This window comes from Sus scrofa, chromosome 6, assembly GCF_054392235.1.
Source record: "Sus scrofa isolate SSC_HxYL_T2T_F1_AM1 chromosome 6, Sscrofa_HxYL_maternal_Yorkshire_Landrace_v2.0, whole genome shotgun sequence".
NCBI classification, from domain to species: domain Eukaryota; kingdom Metazoa; phylum Chordata; class Mammalia; order Artiodactyla; family Suidae; genus Sus; species Sus scrofa.
In genome coordinates, this window is record NC_139388.1 from 38,299,478 (window position 1) to 38,317,770 (window position 18,293).

Here is an 18,293-nt window from a genome sequence, read left to right on the forward strand (position 1 = left end):
CGTTCAGCATTACCTTTGAAGATGCCTTTCAAAGACTGCACCCTGGCAATTGATGTACTGGATCCAGAATTTCCTCCAGAATTGGAACAGCTCACTTTTCCTTTGGTGGGGCACCCCAAAGTGGTCGGCTTGTATTTAGGGGCTGCATTGTGTGACAAACTCAAGTCTTCAAAGACCAGAGTCACTTCTCTGGCAGCAAGATCCTTATGCTGCAAGAAACACTCAGAACTGAGACCCCAGGGACAAATGGCTCATATTTCTGAGCCCCCACTTCCCCAGGCAGGGATGGCACCCTCCGAGGAGATGGCGGACCCACCCCTCCTCCCCAGTTAGATGGTACCGTCCGCCTCGGGCTTTGTCTTGAATGCTGAGTTGGGTCTGTGTGAACCCAGGACAGCCCGGGGCGACTCCTCCTGGCCGCTCTTGGTTTTCCCGCAGCATTTTCCACAGAGGCGTCCAGGAGCTCAAGAAGGTGGAGAACATCAGCCGGTCCCCCTGGTTCTCCCACATCACCTCGTCCGTGCAGGGCCTGGGAACCATCCACGCCTACGACAAGAGGGAGGACTGTGTCAGCAAGTGAGTCCTGGGCGGGGCTGCACCAGGCCAGCCCCCAAGGGCGGTTCTCTGAGGAGGGACATCTGGGCCACAGGGATGGAGCCCCCAGAATGGAGGCGGGGAGCCCCTCAAACACCACGCCTTCCTGCCCAGTATCCGGGACCCCCAAAGACTCTAGCTCATCCATGCAATGACAGCCTCCGTCTGGGGTTTTACACATTTCATTTTTTCACGTTCTGAGTAAAATATGTTCAAGTCAAGAAAACAGGAGAAAACCATCACCCATAGGCTCCTCCAACTCAAATCCTCTTCATATTTTCAAATATTTTATCCCAGTCTTTTCTTTTTTTCCCCCTGTTTTTGAAATCTTTATAATCATTTTTGTCTTGTTTTATTTTTACATGGCATTTTTCATGTTATGACGTATTCCTTGGAAAGTTCACTTTTTTTTTTTTTTTTTTTTTGGTCTTTTTGGCTTTTCTAGGGCCGCTCCCGGGGCATATGGAGATTCCCAGGCTAGGGGTCCAATCGGAGCTGTAGCCACCGGCCTACGCCACAGCCATAGCAACGCGGGATCCGAGCGGCATCTGCGACCTACACCACAGCTCACGGAAATGCTGGATCCTTAACCCACTGAGCAAGGGCAGGGATTGAACCCACAACCTCATGGTTTCTAGTCGGATTCGTTAACCACTGTGCCATGACGGGAACTCCTGGAAAGTTCACTTTTAAAGGCCATGTTACATCTCATTTAGTGGGTGGGCCAGTTTTCTCCTTTTTAAAATGTCGGAACTGGATTAATAAATTTCTCTGGAGTCTTCCAGCTCCAAACGTCTAAAACCCTGTATAATCCCATGTAATCACTGTGTACCAGTCACAGTGGGCTCAGTGTGGTAACAAACAGCTCCAGAATTTAGGGGCTTAACAGGATGCATGTTTGTTCTTCCTCGGGTCACAACTGAAGAGGGTCCATGGGCAGGAGTAGGGGACCAGGCTCCACACTCAGGCACACGGTCTCTCATTCAGGGCTTTTCTATCCAGAGGGCCTTGGGGATCTTTAACCAGAAGAGAAGAGGAGAGATGTGGGTAGAAGACCCCAAGGAAGATGCTCATCATTTCTCCACCTTCGTTGGCCAGATTTCAGTCACATGGGTGCACATAACTGCAAAGGAGGCTGGGAAATGTAGTCCAGCTGTGTCCATAGGTGGAAAAGTAAATGGAGTTTGATGAATCTATTGCAGTCTGCCACATAGATGTTCTTTTTCCATCCTCATCCTTTCTCTCCTTAAAAACCTAATTCACACTTCATTCAAAGTTTGCATCTCTCTCCCCACCACCCATAATCTCGGTGTAGACCTGGCATCCCAGCATGGCTTTAGTTCAGCCAGCAGCTAGTACTGGTTTGATCTGAAAGTCCTCTGTCAAGAGTCCTGCATTAGGAGTTCCCACTGTGGCACAGTGGGATCAGTGGCATCTCTGCAGCACCAGGACATAGGTTTTATCCCCAGCCCAGCACAGTGGGTCAGAGGATCTGGTGTTGCTGCAGCTGTGGTATAGGTGGCAACTGTGGCTCAGATCTGATCCCTAGCGGGGGGAGCTCCATGTGCTGCCAGGCAACCAAAAAGAAAAAAAAAAAAATTCCTGCATCACCCTTCTACCCTTCCAGTGTCTTGGTCATGGGCCATTCATCGACTCACAATAAGCCCAACTGATTCAAGCTTTGTCTTCCTGCAGTTTCTCCCCCAGGGTTTCCAAAAGGATCCTGGAGGAGAGCTGAGCCCTGCATCGTTGATGGGCTCTCCCCTCTTTGGTACTTTTTTTCCCTGTCATGGACATTCCTGAGGGCTTGGGCTTCTGACACGTATTGATTTTGCGACCAGACGAAAATGCTGCCCCACTTAAAAAAAAAAAAAAAGCTTTGAGGTTAAATTCCAATTTGATCCCAGCCAGTGATTCTGTTTCTGCACAACCTAAGCAACCTCACAGATAAGACCACAGATGATTCCTAAGTCACTTAAGCTGTCAGTTGAATTTGTAGGCTTTATAGCTACACGGTAGGAACATCATGGTGTTTGGAAGAGTATTTCGGAGTGGAAACAGAGAGGAGGGGAGTGCCACAGCGCCCAGTTTCTCCCCCAGGATTTCCAAGAGATTCCTGGAGGAGAGCTGAGCCCTGCATCATTGATGGGCTCTCTCCTCTTTGGTACTATTTTTCCCTGTCATGGACTGTCCTAAGGGCTTGGGCTTCTGACAAGTATTGATTTTGCTCCGGGGGGCGCAGCGGGGTTGGGGTGGGTCAGAGGTGCTTCTAGACAGAATCCTTTGAGGAGGTTTAGAAGAGGATGGAGCAGCAAGGCCCATGCATGCCAGTGTCATGACTGTGCAGATGGAGGGATCTTAACTCTTTAGGGATTTAAACATAGGTTTTCACTTTTTTCTAATAATGTCTACCTTTTTTGTTTGTTAGCTTGCTTGTTTTCTGGCTGCACCTGTGGATGCAGAAGTTCTTGGGCCAGGGATTGAACTCGAGCCACAGCAGTGACCTGAGCCACAGCAGTGATGATGCTGAGTTCTTAACCACTGAGCCACCAGGGCACTCTACCAGTTGTTCTGATGAAGTCCCTTTCCGGTTGAGGGAAATGTCAGTGGCAATTGCATTTGATGTCCCTCCTGGTCAGTGGTTAGCTCGGTCTCGTTAAAATTTCAATCTTGGGTGTATTCAAGTCACAGCACTTCTCCTCCCCACCACATCTGCTCAGCGGCTTGGAATGGTCACCCTGTGCTGCATGTCTGTGTTGGGCAGGGAGTGGGTTGCTGCTGAGAAGCACCTGGTTTGTTTTTTTAAACATCCTCTTCTTTTCTCTGGGCCTGGTTCTCTGAGGGTGCTGCAGGGGGATGGAGGTCACACCCTCAGGGGACCACTCTGTCTGGGTCATTCTCCTTTCGGCTGATCCAGCTCCCAGGTGGATGTGGCGTGGCAGCGGCTCTGCCAGGCACTGCTGATGGGCAAGCTCTGCCTGCATCCTCCAGGGAGCTCATCCTGGCACCTCCCACTGCCTCCTTTGATGTGAGGTCTCTTGCCTTATGCCAGTCAGTGTCACATCAAGACTGAAGCCCACATGCCATCTTCCCTCTGCACCCCCAACTCTAGGGACTTCGGGAATGGGCAGAACCCACGTTCCATACATCCGGGGATGGGTCTTGCCCTCCTCCCTCAGTGTTGTCATCTCTCTGTTGTTTTGCCCTGTGCTCTTTCTCCTCTTTGGCTCAGTGGACACATAGCAGGGTTACAAGATGTCAGCTTCCTCTTCTTTTTTTTTTAATGGCCACACCCATGGCATATGGAAGTTCGAGGGCCAGGGGTCGAGTCTGAGCTGCAGTTGCAAACTATGCTGCAGCTGCAGCAACACCAGATCCTTTTAACCCATTGTGCCCAGCTGGGAAATGAACCTGCAGCACTGCAGTGACCCAAGCCGCTGTAGGTGGATTCTTAACCCATCTGTGCCACAGCGGGAATGCCTCAGCTTCCTCTTCTTAAAGATACCTCCAGCTTTATAAGCAATTGCCTTGACTCTTCTTTCTCTGAACTGGGGAGAAGAACCAACCCAGCACCCTCTCTCCCTTCCTCTCAAACATTGCCATCTCCTCCACCTCCCACCCTTTACAGATTGAAGGGGACGATGGTCATTTCCAGTGGCCCTTAGGCGGGTGGCTGACTCCAAGGCAGGGCTCCATTGAAGGCAGAGGGTGGGGTTCTCAGCCCCTTTTGTTCTCAGCTGTGGGTTCCAGTTGCCAGTCCTGGGAAAGACAGAGCCCACTCAGCACCATACTCTACCGCCACATGGGATTTCTCAGAACAAGTGCAAACCAAAGATGTCTATGGTGGCAGATTTTGGAGAGAGTGGATGTACGTTCATCTTTGTAAGAGACACCTCTGTAGGAGTGCATTGGTCCTTGCTTAAAAGTCCCCGTTGCCCTATTTCTCTAGGAGCCCTAACCCTAAGTCTGTGGAAGCACAACATGATCTCCTGTTTTGTCTGGTTTCTTAATTTTAGGTTTAAGATGCTAAATGATGAAAACTCCAGCCACCTCCTATACTTTAACTGTGCTCTCCGGTGGTTTGCTCTAAGGATGGATGTCCTCATGAACATTGTCACCTTCGCTGTGGCCTTGCTGGTGACTCTGAGTTTCTCCTCAATCAGCGCGTCCTCCAAAGGCTTGTCGTTGTCTTATATCATCCAGGTAACACCTCATGTAAGGTTGCACTTGGCCTGGAGGCTCTGCCATAGAGTGTATCAGGGAGGATGGACCTAACAGAAAACCCACCTCAAGTGGGTTAAAACAATAAAGAGAGCTTGGTGGCTCACAGCTTTAAAAGGTCTGGCTGCCATGTGGGCTTCAGGCACAGTTGGATCCTGGCTTTGTCCTCCCCCTTTGATGACTTTTCCTTCATGGTTGTACAGTGGTAAGTGGCAGCCTCTGGGGGCTCTTGCAGGAAGAAAGCAGGAGAAAAGCACTTCCTGCTCCAGCCACTGAACAAATGCCCTGTGCTGCATTCTTACTGGATTAATTTAGGCATCCCAGAGCGAATCATGGCTTGACAGGGTTGGAATGATTGGCTTAGGTCAAAGGATGGCCTCCCACATCATCCTACCCGCAAGTCGCACAACAGCTGCCCCATGATGGAGAGAGGGAAAGGGATGCTGGAGAGGCACCGACTCTGACGATGACAGTGTCCATGACAAATGATTCCTGACTTCGCTTTTTGGTTGCTTTGATGTTGTTCTTTTGAAAAATAACAGTAACGGGGATGTCCTCATAATAAAGCATAATCACCATAAGAATAGGGAACATGTGCCGTTTTAGGCTCTGTCCTTTCCATGAAGTAACTCATCCTCATAACAACCCTGTGAGGTAGGGATGCCCTAATCCCCGCTTCGCAGGTGAGGAGACGGAGGCCCAGAAAGACAGCGCGTGTGAGAGCCAGGATTTGAATCCAGGTCTTCTGGGTCTGATAACTCATCTGCATCTGCATCCATCACTTGATGCACACCTCACGTTTCTCTGGAAGCTTCTGCCATGTGGTCCTTATCCCTGATGCTCTGACATTCTGGGACAATGAGTCTGAGTGTGGGTGGGTTTCCATTTATTCTGTTCAAGGTCGTGGACAGAATAAAGTCAAATCTCTCTTTAAGTTGGAAAAAATTCTCCTTTTCCTCCTCTCGATAATTTCCTTGTCCCCTTTCCCTTTGTTTCTTCTTTCTGTGACTCATATTGATTGCATATTGGATTTCCTGCATCCGTCTTCTGTTTCCTTTCTGTTATCTCAAAGTTTCCGTGTTCTTGGCTTTTTATCTTTATTTGGGGAATCTTCCTTCTCTTGGTCATTCAGTCATTTTCGTTTGAAATTTAGCAGTCATAGATATGGAATTTCCACAAACCCTTTCTTAATCTCTGAGTTTTTAAAAGAATCACTTCAAAGTGGATGCGGTGTATGTTTTCATGTCCCCGAGGATGGTAGGCAGAGCTCTCCCCCTTTCTTACCCTCTCCTCTCTTCTTTGACCGCTCTCTGTTTTTTTCCGAGGTCAGGCTTTTTGTTTGTTTATCTAGTTCTTGCTCTTTCCTGCCATTGGTTTTGTTCATAAGTCTCTTGATGCGTTTGTATTTAAGGATGAGAAACTGGGTTGAATTTTCAGAATTTCCTCTGTCTTTGTATATGCCTTGCCTGGTCTCTCCCTGTGGGAGGTTTTATAACCATGGGTGGGTGGGTTGGGTTTTCCACAGGCTGGCTTTACTTCAGAGGATCAGCCAGGGAGCTGGCCTTCAGGCACCCAAATGTTAGATTTAAACTCATTTTATCTAGGATGCTATTCTGGGAGCCCTGCTTAGCCCCAAGAAATTCATTCAATTTCTTTAAAGAGATGTGCGTGCCCACGTGTGTGTGTGTGTGTGTGTGTGTGTGTGTGTGTGTGTGTGTGTGTGTTGGCCTAGGGTAAAATGTCCAGCTACCTCTGGTTGGGAGAAAGATGAGGATGGGGAAGAAATGGGTCTAAGAGACGTTATCTGTCTATAGATGGCCTATCAGCCAGTGTCTTTGTGGGCCCCTTCTTACCCTTGGAGCCTCTCTGAGTGAGTCCTACTAGACGTTATGCTCTGGAAGCCCCCACAGCATGCCCCACCTCTATACTGTCAAAAGGCTCTCATCCTCTTTCCATCTTCCAGAAATTTGTAACACTCTCAACTGATGATCTCTCTTATTAAACCCCTTGCTGTTAAAGGTCTATTCCTCTTTTTTTTTGAACTCTTTCTACTATCATTTTAAAGGTATTTTGGAAAGGAAGAGAATAAATATATATACTCAGAACCCCCCCTTTTTTTTAGGGCCGCATCCATGGCATATGGAAGTTCCCAGGCTAGGAGTCAAATCAGAGCTGCATCTGGGGCCTCCACCACAGCCACAGCAACGAAGGAGCTGAGCCTTATCTGCCACCTATGCCATGGCTCATGGCAGTGCTGGATCCTTAACCCACTGAGCGAGGTTGGGGATCAAATCCATGTCCTCATAGATACTAGTCAGGTTTGTAACCCACTGAGCCACAGTGGTAACTCCCCTCACAACCTTATCTTAAGTGAGAGAAATGATTTTTCCTTTGGGAGGCAGTTTCCTTCTTTGATGGATGATTTTATTTATTGTTGCCTAGTAAAATCTAAAACAGCTGATGTTGAATAGATTCCTGTACTTGGCCCAAGTGGAACAGCTTTCCTCCCCTGGGGGAGAGCTTCAGCTTTCCATGGGATTGTTTTCAAGCATTCCTGTAAGGCTGGAGAGTTTGCACACACCAAGGTCTAGGGGACTTTTCCCCTCCAGCTGGCTTTGGGGCTTTATGGAGCATTAGCCCCGTTTGGAGAACACAGAATCCAAGGGACAGAGCTTCCTGTGAGAACAGAGGAGACTCCCTCCATGGATGAGAAATAGGTGTGAAGTCCCGCAGAGCGGAAAGCGAGTGTCAAGTAACGTCGTGTAGAATGAGCACTTCTGTCACTGTGCTGATGGAATTCTTAGCCCACAGAGGGGCAATCGGGGCTTTGAGGGGTTGATCCCTTTGAATTGAACAAAATACATATATGCCCTTCTCAAGGGCACAGTTTATTCATTCACCAGATGTCCGCTCAGCACCTGCTGGGAGCCAGAACCACGCCGGCTGCTGTGGGTTCAGCAGTGAACAAGCTGGACAGGTCCCTGCCCACACTGATGCCTCTCCGAACTCTTCTCTGTGCCTCACTTCTCCCAGACCCCACTGGGACTTTCTGGGTCCACCTCCTGGGATTGTTCCTAGGGCTGCTTAATTAGTTATCATAAATTAGTGGCTTAAAACCAGAGAAATGTATTCCCTTGAAGTTCTGGTGGTCAGGAGTCTAAATTCAAGGTGTCAGTAGGGCCATGTTCCTTCTGAAGGCACTAGGGAGAATCTGTTCCCTGTCCCTCCAGGTTGCTGGGGGTGGTTAGTCTTCCTGGATGTCCCCAGGCTTGTAGCTGCATCATTGCAGTCCATCTCTGCAAGTCCTCCTCCTTGCTCTCTTATACAGACACTTGTTGGGTTAGGACCCACCCGGCTCACCCAGGTTGATCTCAAGATTCTCAATTACACCCCAAAGACCCTTTTTCCAATGCAGTAACACTCACAGGTCCCAGAGATTTGTCTTTTTTTTTTTTTTTTTAAGGGCCGCATCCATAGCCTATGGAGGTTCCCAGGCTAGGGGTTGAACCGGAACTGTAGCTACTGGCCTACACCACAGCCTCAGCCACATGAGATCCAAGCCGGGTCTGCAACCTACACTGCAGCTCACAGCAATGCCAGATCCTCAACCCACTGAGTGAGGCCAGGGATCGAACCCGCGTCCTCATGGATGCTGGTCAGATTTGTTTCCAATGAGCCATGATGGGAACTCCAGGTCCCAGAGATTTGGATCTGGACTATCTTCTGCGGGGGGACCACCATTCAACTGGCTCTAATATACCACCCACCCTCAAACCTCAGCGTTGGCTTCTGGGGGATCCTGGTCTATGGTGGCCACCATCTAAGCCTAGATTTACTCAGGTCCAAAGCAAGCAGATAGGCTTGGTGGTTTTCTTCCACCTCTGATGAAATGGGATGATTGGATTTCAGGTGCTTCCAGGCTGCAGGTGGGGTAACTCGGGGAGGGCATGGTGTGCAGGACCCCACCGGGTGGCGACAAAGGGGAGGGTACCTGGCAGTTCACTGATCCCAGGAGAATACCTGCTCATGGTTCCCCACCTCTCCAGCCAAGAAGCCAGTGCTGGAACGGTGCTGTGGTGAAATGCCTCTTACCATCTGGAGTGCCAGGGAACATGTAATTACCATTTGTTTCTAAACACAAAGGAAGTGTTTGAAGGCAAAACACCCCAACAGGAGTGTCTTTACATCTGGGCACTGGGCAGGAAAGGCAGGCTTACCTGGTTTTTTTTTTTGGCCACGCCCATGGCACATGGAAGTTCCCCGTCCAGGGATCGAACCCATGCCACAGCAGCAAGGACACAGGCCTACTTTGGTGGGGTCTTGGGCAGTGCGACTGGAGGGGTGGCTCACAAAGCTGCCTCTGCGAGCACAAAGTGCTCTAACTGTGGCTGCTTGTTCCCCGCAACAGCTGAGCGGGCTGCTCCAAGTGTGCGTGAGGACAGGAACCGAGACCCAGGCCAAGTTCACCTCGGTGGAGCTGCTCAGGGAGTACATTTTGGTAAGAAGTTCCTGCAAGAGGAGGAGCGAGGTCGCTTTGGCAGAGCTTATGCATTTGATATGTGAAAGAGATCTTTTTAAAAACTGAAATCAGACTGCAACACCTTTCCTTAAAACTCCTCTCTACGGAGTTCCCGTCATGGCACAGCAGAAACAAATTCTACTAGGAACCATGAGGTTGCGGGAGTTCCCATCATGGCTCAGCAGAAACGAATCTGACTAGCATCCATGAGGACACAGGTTCAATCCCTGGCCTCGCTCGATGGGTGAAGGATCTGGTCTTGCCGTGAGCTGTGGTGTAGCCTGTAGTCACAGCTTGGATCTGGCGTGGCTGTGGCTGTGGCGGAGGCCGGAAGCTGTCGCTCCAATTCAACCCCCAGCCTGGGAACCTCCATGTGCCGTGAGTGTGGCCCTAAAAAAGCAAACAAACAAACAAAACAAAACAAAACAAAATAACCCCCCCCCAAAACCCCCTATTTACAATACAGTCTAAAGTCATTGGTGTTGAGGGAGTTTTCTTTTTAAAAAATTTCCTCAAGGGCAGTTTCTGTACACAAAGAAGAGAATTAAATGGCTTACTTTATTTATTTTATTTTTGCTTTTTGCTTTTAGAGGGCCAAGAATGTGTGTCATATGGAGATTCCCGGGCTAGGGGTTGAATTGGAGGTATGACTGCTGACCTACACCACAGCTCACAGCAAGCCGGATTCCTAACCCACTTAGCGAGGCCAGGGATCAAACCCACACCCTCATGGATACTAGTCAGGTTTGTTACCACTGAGCCACGAGGGGAACTCCTAATGGCTTACTTTAATTTCTAAAAATTAATATTTGATTGACTAGAATTGTAAATTGAGAAAAAATAGTCTAACTCTTAAGTTTTGATGTTCCACTTACAAATCCTGTTATTCTTTAAAAAGAGGTCTCGCCAATTCAAGCAGTCACTTTTAAGGGTCTTTGCATAGCATTTGGCCCCACTTACAAACTTAATTAAACACTTTAAAACATTTTAAACTGCATTTTAAAATTTAATGCGCTCCATTTCCTTCTTAAGTACCTCAGTGATCTGATTTAACAAACAAACCTTCCTGGGGTTATATAAATCTAATAAATTAAACTTATAAATATAGTGAGTTCTAAGTTCTCATAACAGTCCCAATGCTGTATATAAACAGTAAGTTTTTAACATAAAACCATGTTTAAATAAGTTATTCAATTATACATTTTAAATTAGAGTCACAGGCCTGAATGTTATTAACATCGTCAATACTTAAAACACCAAATGTGCAGATTTCATAAACTGAAAATGTTACTGTTACAATTTTGCTTCTCTGAAATACTATTATTACTAATTCTAAATCTTCTAGGGGTTAAAAATACTCACTGTCTACAAGGACAATTATTTTCTCAGCTAATCGTGGTTGCCTATATCCAGAGATCTGGGCTGGTCAGCCACCCTGCTGGAAAGTGGCGAGTCGAGTTAAGGCAGTCAAGTTGCTCTACTCCTTAATTTGAGTTTGCATTTCTCTTCGGGACCTTTCATTCCTTTCCTGTGGGACTCTGAATGTGACATCCTGTGTTACTAGCATCTTCCTACTTCGAAGATAACAAAATTGTATCTGATCAAATGTGGCAAATTTCAAGGCTTGATCTGGATTGGTCACACAGCTTCAAGGTCACATGGCTAACACTTGCCCAGGCTCATAAGGGCCCCCAATGGGCTGCTCCTTATAATTCTCCCTCCCTCTTAGCTATTCACTAAGCTCTAGCCACACAACTTTTCTTCCTGTTCCTCAAAGTCCCCAGGCTTGTTCTGGCCTCAGGGCCTTTGCACTAGCTATTGGCTCTGCCTGGAACGAATCTTCTTCTTTTTTTTTTTTTTTTGTCTTTTTGCCTTTTCTAGGGCCACACCCACAGCATATGGAGGTTCTCAGGCTAGGGGTCGAATCGGAGCTACAGCCGCCAGCACACACCAGAGCCACAGCAACGCGGGATCCGAGCCGCATCTGCGACCCACACCACACCTCATGGCAACACCAGATCCTTAACCCACTGAGCAAGGCCAGGAATCAAACCCGCAACCTCATGGTTCCCAGTCAGATTCATTAACCACTGAGCCACGACAGGAACTCCAAGGAACGAATCTTCCTACAGCTGGCATCTCCTCAGCATTCCAGGTCTCAGCTTGAATCACATCCTCATTGATGCCTTCCTCCAGCCTTATTAAGTGACTTTCACTCCTCCTCCTGCCTCCACCACACACATTCTATCTTCTATTACAAATAATTTATTTTCTTCCTTTCTCTTTTCTTGTTTACTACCTGCCTTCAGTGCAGCGTGAGTTTCTTGAATGCAGAGTCCTTACTGGTCTAGTGTACCACCAGGAACACCCGCACCTAGAATGGCGTGAATGAATGAAATGAATGAAAAAGCAAGTGACTATTAATCCGCTCTTTGGGATTCTGCCTTTCAGACCTGTGTTCCTGAATGCAGTCACCCCCTCAAAGTGGGGACCTGTCCCCCCGACTGGCCCAGCCGTGGGGAGATAACATTCAGAGACTATCAGATGAGGTACAGAGACAACACTCCCCTTGTTCTCAACGGGCTGAACTTGAACATCCAGAGTGGGCAGACGGTTGGGATCGTGGGAAGAACAGGCTCTGGTGAGAACAAGCTCTGACCGTGTTTCTTTTGGGTTGTGTTCTTTGCATTTCCGCCGGGCGTGCTGGTGAAATCACCACAGAGGGTGATGTGTGTGGCGGCACATTGGCTGTTTTTTTTTTTCCTTGCCACCTCTTTACTGTAAATTAGGATTTCAGGTTGAATGAGTGTGCGGAGATGGAAGTAAACACACATCAGTTTTTGAATTAATTAAATGAGGATCATTCTGGCGAAACGAGGCCCAGAGGATGAGTCATAGGCTAACGGCCCCTGTGGGGTGGATCTGCTAACCTCGTTAGGGCAGCCGTGGCCCCTGCAGAGCGAGGGATCGCTGTTGGCACAGCCATCCACACAGAGCCGTTTCCATTGCATTAACAATTCCCTTGATTGGATGCTCAGAAATGATGGAACGTAAACTGATATTGGATTGGCTGCTGTCACACTTATTGTTCCCAGGAAAATCGTCATTAGGAATGGCCTTGTTTCGTCTGGTGGAGCCTGCAGGGGGCGCCATCCTCATCGACGGCGTGGATATCTGCACTGTTGGTTTGGAAGACCTCAGAACCAAGCTGACTGTGATCCCCCAGGATCCTGTCCTGTTTGTAGGTACAGTAAGGTAGCTGTTTTTGATTGTTGTGCCTCCCTATTTTTGGATTAGTGAATTCAGACCGGCTAGAGCTTTGTGAAGTGCCCACGTCGTGGCTGGCCTGAAGCGGTTACCTCTGATAGGAGCTGCACCCTGAGGGGTTCACACGTCTTGGGAAGAGCCTAGAACTAGGATCCCAAACATCGCTTGTATTTTATTATTTTATTTTATTTATTATTATTATTTTTTTGTCTTTTTAGGGTCACACCCACAGCACATGGACGTTCCCAGGCTAGGGGTCAAATCAGAGCTGTGGCTGCCGGCCTACACAGCCACAGCAACACCAGATCCCTAACCCACTGAGCGAGGCTGGGGATCGAACCCATGTCCTCATGGATAGTAGTGGGGTTCATTAACCACTGAGCCACGATGGGAACTCCATCACTTGTATTTTAGAAACTGCACTACAAATAAACAAGATGCTGTTGTGCAGGGGAGCAGACATCCCCTGGCCCTGGAGAAGCCCCGGTTTGTGCCTCCGTCCCAGCATCCTATCAGGTTTAGCAGCACTCACTCCCCAAAACCACCCCACTTTGCACAATAAAGTAGATGGTTGTTCTATACGTGCAGCCATCCTTTGGGAAGTACGTCAGTTCACTCCCGATAATTCCAGGTCTTGAAGTGCTAAACACCTTGCCTATGAGACGCTCACTTTCTGCAAGGCCCTGGAGCTGCAGATAGATTCTTGCCTCTGAAGACACAGCGAATGCAGGGACAGATGGAACTGCTTGCTCCTTCTGTCTCTGCCAAGACTCTGCATAAGGTCAGAGCCACTCTGCTGCACACAGCCACAGGGAGGACCAAATGCCATGCCTGAGTGCCTGCCTTGGCACTGTCTATTGGCAGGGCTGGTCCTCCCCCTGCCCCGTCCCCGCCCCCGCGTGATCTCTGCTCCAAGCCCAGAGTCCTGGGTCTTTGATCTCTCAGCCTGAAGATGGTATTTCATGGACCATTGTCCTGGGCTACGCACAGCTGTTGTTGCCGTGGCGTTGTCACACACCGCCTCCCGCTCTCCCCCACGTGCTGTGGGCAACACGCTCTCCTGGCGTCTCATTCTCGGAGATTCAGCTCCCTCTCCTTTCCTTTATTGCAGGTACAACTTGGATCCCTTTGAGAGTCACAGCGATGAGGTGCTCTGGCAGGTTCTGGAGAGAACATTCATGAGAGACACAGTAGGTCTCTGGGGCTGTGCAGGGGGAGCCCGTTTCCAGCATCACCAGTGCCTCAGTTACCTGGCCCAGGTTGAAATCTGGTCCATTGTTTGTTGGCACCACCTATGTCAGTAGAATACAATCCTTATTTGCTCCTTATTAAAAGTAACTATAGATGCTATTTATCAGGCCACTGCAGTGATACAGTTAAGAGCTTTCTGTGTATTATCTTGGTGGGTCCTGATCACGAACCCTCTGAGGTTGGTACCCCTGCCCCCACTTTTAGGGATGCAGAAAATAAGACTCCGGGAAGCAACACCCTAGTGGCAGAAGGGAGGCTTGGCCTCAGGTCCGTCTGACTCCGGACAGATGAGTGCCCTGCTGCTCTGCCAGCAGCCTCATTTGCTGATTGAAACGGATAAGCCCTGGGAAGGGGAGGGGGCATGGCAGCCTCTAGGAATGAACCATCATCTGCATGAGACGGGGCTCTGTCCCATAAGACCCGCAGCTGGGATCAGCAGGTGAGTGTAGCCACATCTGCAGCCCAGAGGGAGTTTTTCTTTTTCTTTTTTTTTTCCCACCCAGGGCTCGGTATCAGGGCAAGCATCTCGCAAAGCCACTCCGACTTATCATGCTGCATAAATCAGACCCTGTCTTACCTTTCCTGGATGGCCAGAAAACTCTCTCTTCCCATCTCAGCTTTGGCCATGGACGTAGGGACCCTGAAAGCCATTTATTTACACGTGTTTGTGTTTCTCTGGAGCTATGTGTGCTACATTTGTACTCTTTTGGTGGGTCGTCTCCAGGGTTCTGTGAATCACACTGTGATTTTAAATTATTAATGGCCGCCTACTCCTTGGTCTTTCCCTGGTGCCCATTTGCAACATTGAAATAATCGTTGTTTTGCGCTTTCTTTTCTGCAGGAACATAAAGCCAGCTGATACATGCAAGAGAAGGGGGCCATCAATATAGACACTGCAGGACGATTTTATAGATCCTCGGCACAAATACGGCATTCTCTATGTTTTGTAGATAATGAAACTCCCAGAAAAATTACAGGCAGAAGTCACAGAAAATGGAGAAAACTTCTCAGTGGGGGAACGTCAGCTGCTTTGCATGGCCCGAGCGCTTCTCCGTAATTCAAAAGTAAGCAAACAGCACGGAAAATGGGTTGGTCATATTTGTAATATTTCCTGCAGCGCCGCTCAATCCAGGAGACAGAGCCACGTGTTTGTCTTTGAGCAACGAGAGAGCCATTGAGCTGTTTAAAAACCGATCGCTTTTTCTTAAGGCAAAGTTGGGAGGTTACGTAAAAATTGAAAAATAACAGCCATTTACAGCAATAGCACCTGCTACCCCTGGGCCTTTCCCTGGGAGTGCTTGCTTTGTCTTCTCGCTGTTCTCCTAAGTGGTTTGGGTTTGAGAAATCATCCTCTCAGCTTTTTCCTTTTGTCCCTGAACAGTCCTCAGGCCCGATAAACAGTCCCCAGGATACTAAAGAAGGCCTTCAGAATATGAGGACTGTAACATTCCATACGAATATTTTCTTAGTGACTTAGCCATCTTTGCTTCCTGATGCCAAGGAAGGGAGCGCTGTTGCTCTAGAAACCTTTCTCCGAACCCTGATTGAAGTGTAAACAATTGTGTGTGCTCCCTAGATGTGCTAAGGGCAGGGCAGGGAGCCAGCATGAAGCTGTGAGCTGTGGTGCAGCTCACTGCTGAGTTGGTCTGTGTTGTCTTGGCATTTCATATTCACCCTTTTTATAGACAGAGAAATGGAGCCTGGGGGAAATTAAATAATTTTGCCAAGTTCAAACAGAGTTAGAGCTGAGCTCCAGCCCTCTGACTTGCAACCGGGGACTGCGGTAGGCAGAAAAATGTCGCCCCCCCCCCCCGCCCCACCCCGCCCAAATGCCTATGTCCTGCTACCTGGAATCTGTGAACATGTTACCTTACCTGTGAAAAGGGGGCTTTGCACATGTGATTAAGTCAGTCTCTTGAGATGGGGAGATTATGTTGGATTATCCAGGTGGGCTCAGTATAATTACACAAATCTTTAGAAAAGGGGGCACGACAGAAAGAAAGAAGGTGATATGACGATGGACCTGCAGGTTAGAGTGATGCCAGGAAGGGGCTGCAGGCCAGGAATGCAGGCAGCCTCTAGAAGCTGGAAGAGGCAAGAAAACCATTTCTCCTCTTGAGCCTGCAAAAGAAATGCAGTCCCAGCAATACCTTGACTTTGGTACTTCTGACCTCCAAAACTATAAGATGATAAATTTGTGTTGTTGTGAGCCTCTATTTTGTGCTAAATTGTTATGGCAGCAACAGGAAATTAATAAGAGTGCTGTTATTATACCTCACACTGACTCATGTTAACGCAGTAGATAAAGACCAGGGTATTTCTTCTTATCAGTTTGTAGGATTAGAACAAACCATTTATAAAAAGAGGAATAAAGAGTATACAAGCTTGGAGTTCCAGTCATGGTGCAATGGAAACGAATCCAATTAGTAACATGAGGATCCCTGGCTTCGCTCAGTGGGTTAAGAATCTGGTGTTGCCATGAGCTGTGGTGTAGGTTGAAGATGTGGCTTGGATCCACCTTGCTGTGGATGTGACTGGCAGCTAGGGCTCCAGTTTGACCCCTAGCCCAGGAACTTCTTATGCTGCAGGTGTGGCTCTGGAAAAAAAAAAAAAAAAAATATATATATATATATATATATATATATATACATATACAGCCTTATTTCTCCAGGAAGTCCTTCTGAAGAAGGTGAAGGTGATGTGGTGTGACTTTTATTCTCTTGCTATTTTTGCAACTTTTTGAGATGGATTCTAGCTCGTCGTTTTTCAGCCCTTTTTTTTTTTCCTTGTCTTTTTGCGTTTTCTAGGACCGCTTCCTGTGGCATATGGAGATTCCCAGGCTAGGGGTCCAATCAGAGCTGTAACCGCTGGCCTACGCCATAGCCACGGCAGTGCAGGATCCGAGCCGTGTCTGCAACCTACACCACAGCTCACAGCAATGCCGGATCCTTTACCCACTGAGCAAGGCCAGGGATGGCACCCGTAACCTCAAGGTTCCTAGTCAGATTCGTTAACCACTGCGCCACGATGGGAACTCCTTCAGCCTTCTTTTTAAATAAGTTGAGCTAAGACTATAAGTTTTCCTCCAGGTACAGCTTTGGCTTGGTGTGACTTACACAATGTTCCTTCCTTGATAGATCATTCTCCTTGATGAAGCCACGGCCTCCATGGACTCTAAGACCGACACTCTTGTTCAGAGCACCATCAAAGACGCCTTCAAAGACTGTACTGTGTTGACCATTGCCCACCGCCTCAACACAGTCCTCAACTGTGACCGCGTTCTGGTCATGGAAAACGGGAAGGTACAGAAGTTGGCCTCACCTCTCCAAAGGCTTCAGTGGCTTGGGCTCTAGGGTGGGTGGATATGTTCTGATCATTTCAGCTCTTCTTCTCTGATTTTCAGGTGGTTGAGTTTGACAAGCCTGAAGTCCTTGCTGAGAAGCCAGATTCTGCGTTTTCGATGTTACTAGCAGCAGAAAACAAAGTCCGACTATGAAGGGCCCCACGTGGTGGGGACCACTACAGCTGATGTTAGTGGAAGAGGAGGTGGCGTAAGATGAGTCAGATGCGCCTGCCAGGGGAGGGACTGTCATCTCAGGGGGCAGCCCTGGTCTACCATCCTCTCATGCCTGAAACACAGGCTGAGCTGGGGTGGAGTTGCTTCCCTGCCTCACCCAGCATGTGCCTCCTGACCTCACTTGGAGGGCTTGTGCCAGATTCTGGGTGATGAACAGAGGCAGAGGAACCTAGTGGATTAAAAAACTGCCCTCCCCTCCTAAAACCCCAAGGGTCCCTTGTGTGTCCTCATCAGTACCACCCCAGTGCCTGGGACTGGAAACGTTGTAACTTTCAGTAAAAAGCTGGTCAAATGGAATGAGAAAAATGCCCAAGGATGGACCTTTGTAAAGGTTTTCTGCCTTGTTATCGGAAAGGAAAAGAACAGAGTTTTCTTTCCGCTTAACTCCTATTCACATCTATTTTGAGTGTGTGACAAGCAATAACGACACAGATCTTGTAGCATGGAAGATTGATTACAGTGTTTGGTGAAAAAAAATTTTAAAAAATCATATCGTATGTCCCATTTGATCTATTAGAATAACCAGGAAAACAAAACGTTGGCATTTTTCTAAAAATGACATTTTTATATCTTCTATATTAGTCATTAAAATGCAGTAGGAAATTAAACTACCCTGAAATGTTGCCTTGCAATTATTTTGCTGAAGATATTCCAATTTCTGTACTGTTTCCTCTCACAGATCTTCGTCATGCTCTCCATTGACTCAGTAATAAACCCCCACAGTGTTTCCCAAATAAAAGGCTGTCTTTCCCATCTCAAGTTTGCTATGAGGAGGCAGTAAAGACATAGTCCCAGCAGCCCAGGAGTGACTGCTGCTAATTCATGGTGACATTTGGGGAAAAAGTAGAAAATTCAGAGGGCTCT

General features: G+C 48.0%; 1 protein-coding gene across 24 annotated transcripts in view; it reads left to right on the forward strand.

Annotated features, from left to right (window-relative positions):
* Positions 1-18,048, forward strand: part of ABCC12 (ATP binding cassette subfamily C member 12) — a 92,047-nt gene extending 73,999 nt beyond the window's left edge. For 13 of the 24 annotated variants that reach the window (XM_084958793.1, XM_084958798.1, XM_084958799.1 and 10 more), the window contains 9 exons: positions 439-576; positions 4,611-4,797; positions 9,224-9,313; positions 11,786-11,975; positions 12,430-12,589; positions 13,713-13,791; positions 14,803-14,916; positions 16,990-17,154; positions 17,256-18,048. In XM_084958793.1, the coding sequence (XP_084814919.1) occupies positions 439-576; positions 4,611-4,797; positions 9,224-9,313; positions 11,786-11,975; positions 12,430-12,589; positions 13,713-13,791; positions 14,803-14,916; positions 16,990-17,154; positions 17,256-17,348 (1,216 nt within the window). In that variant the 3' untranslated portion in view covers positions 17,349-18,048. The remainder of the gene's footprint in view (positions 1-438; positions 577-4,610; positions 4,798-9,223; positions 9,314-11,785; positions 11,976-12,429; positions 12,590-13,712; positions 13,792-14,802; positions 14,917-16,989; positions 17,155-17,255) is intronic. The other 11 variants (XR_014805063.1, XR_014805065.1, XR_014805059.1 and 8 more) reach the window with 4 other exon arrangements.
* Positions 18,049-18,293: the final 245 nt, after the last annotated feature.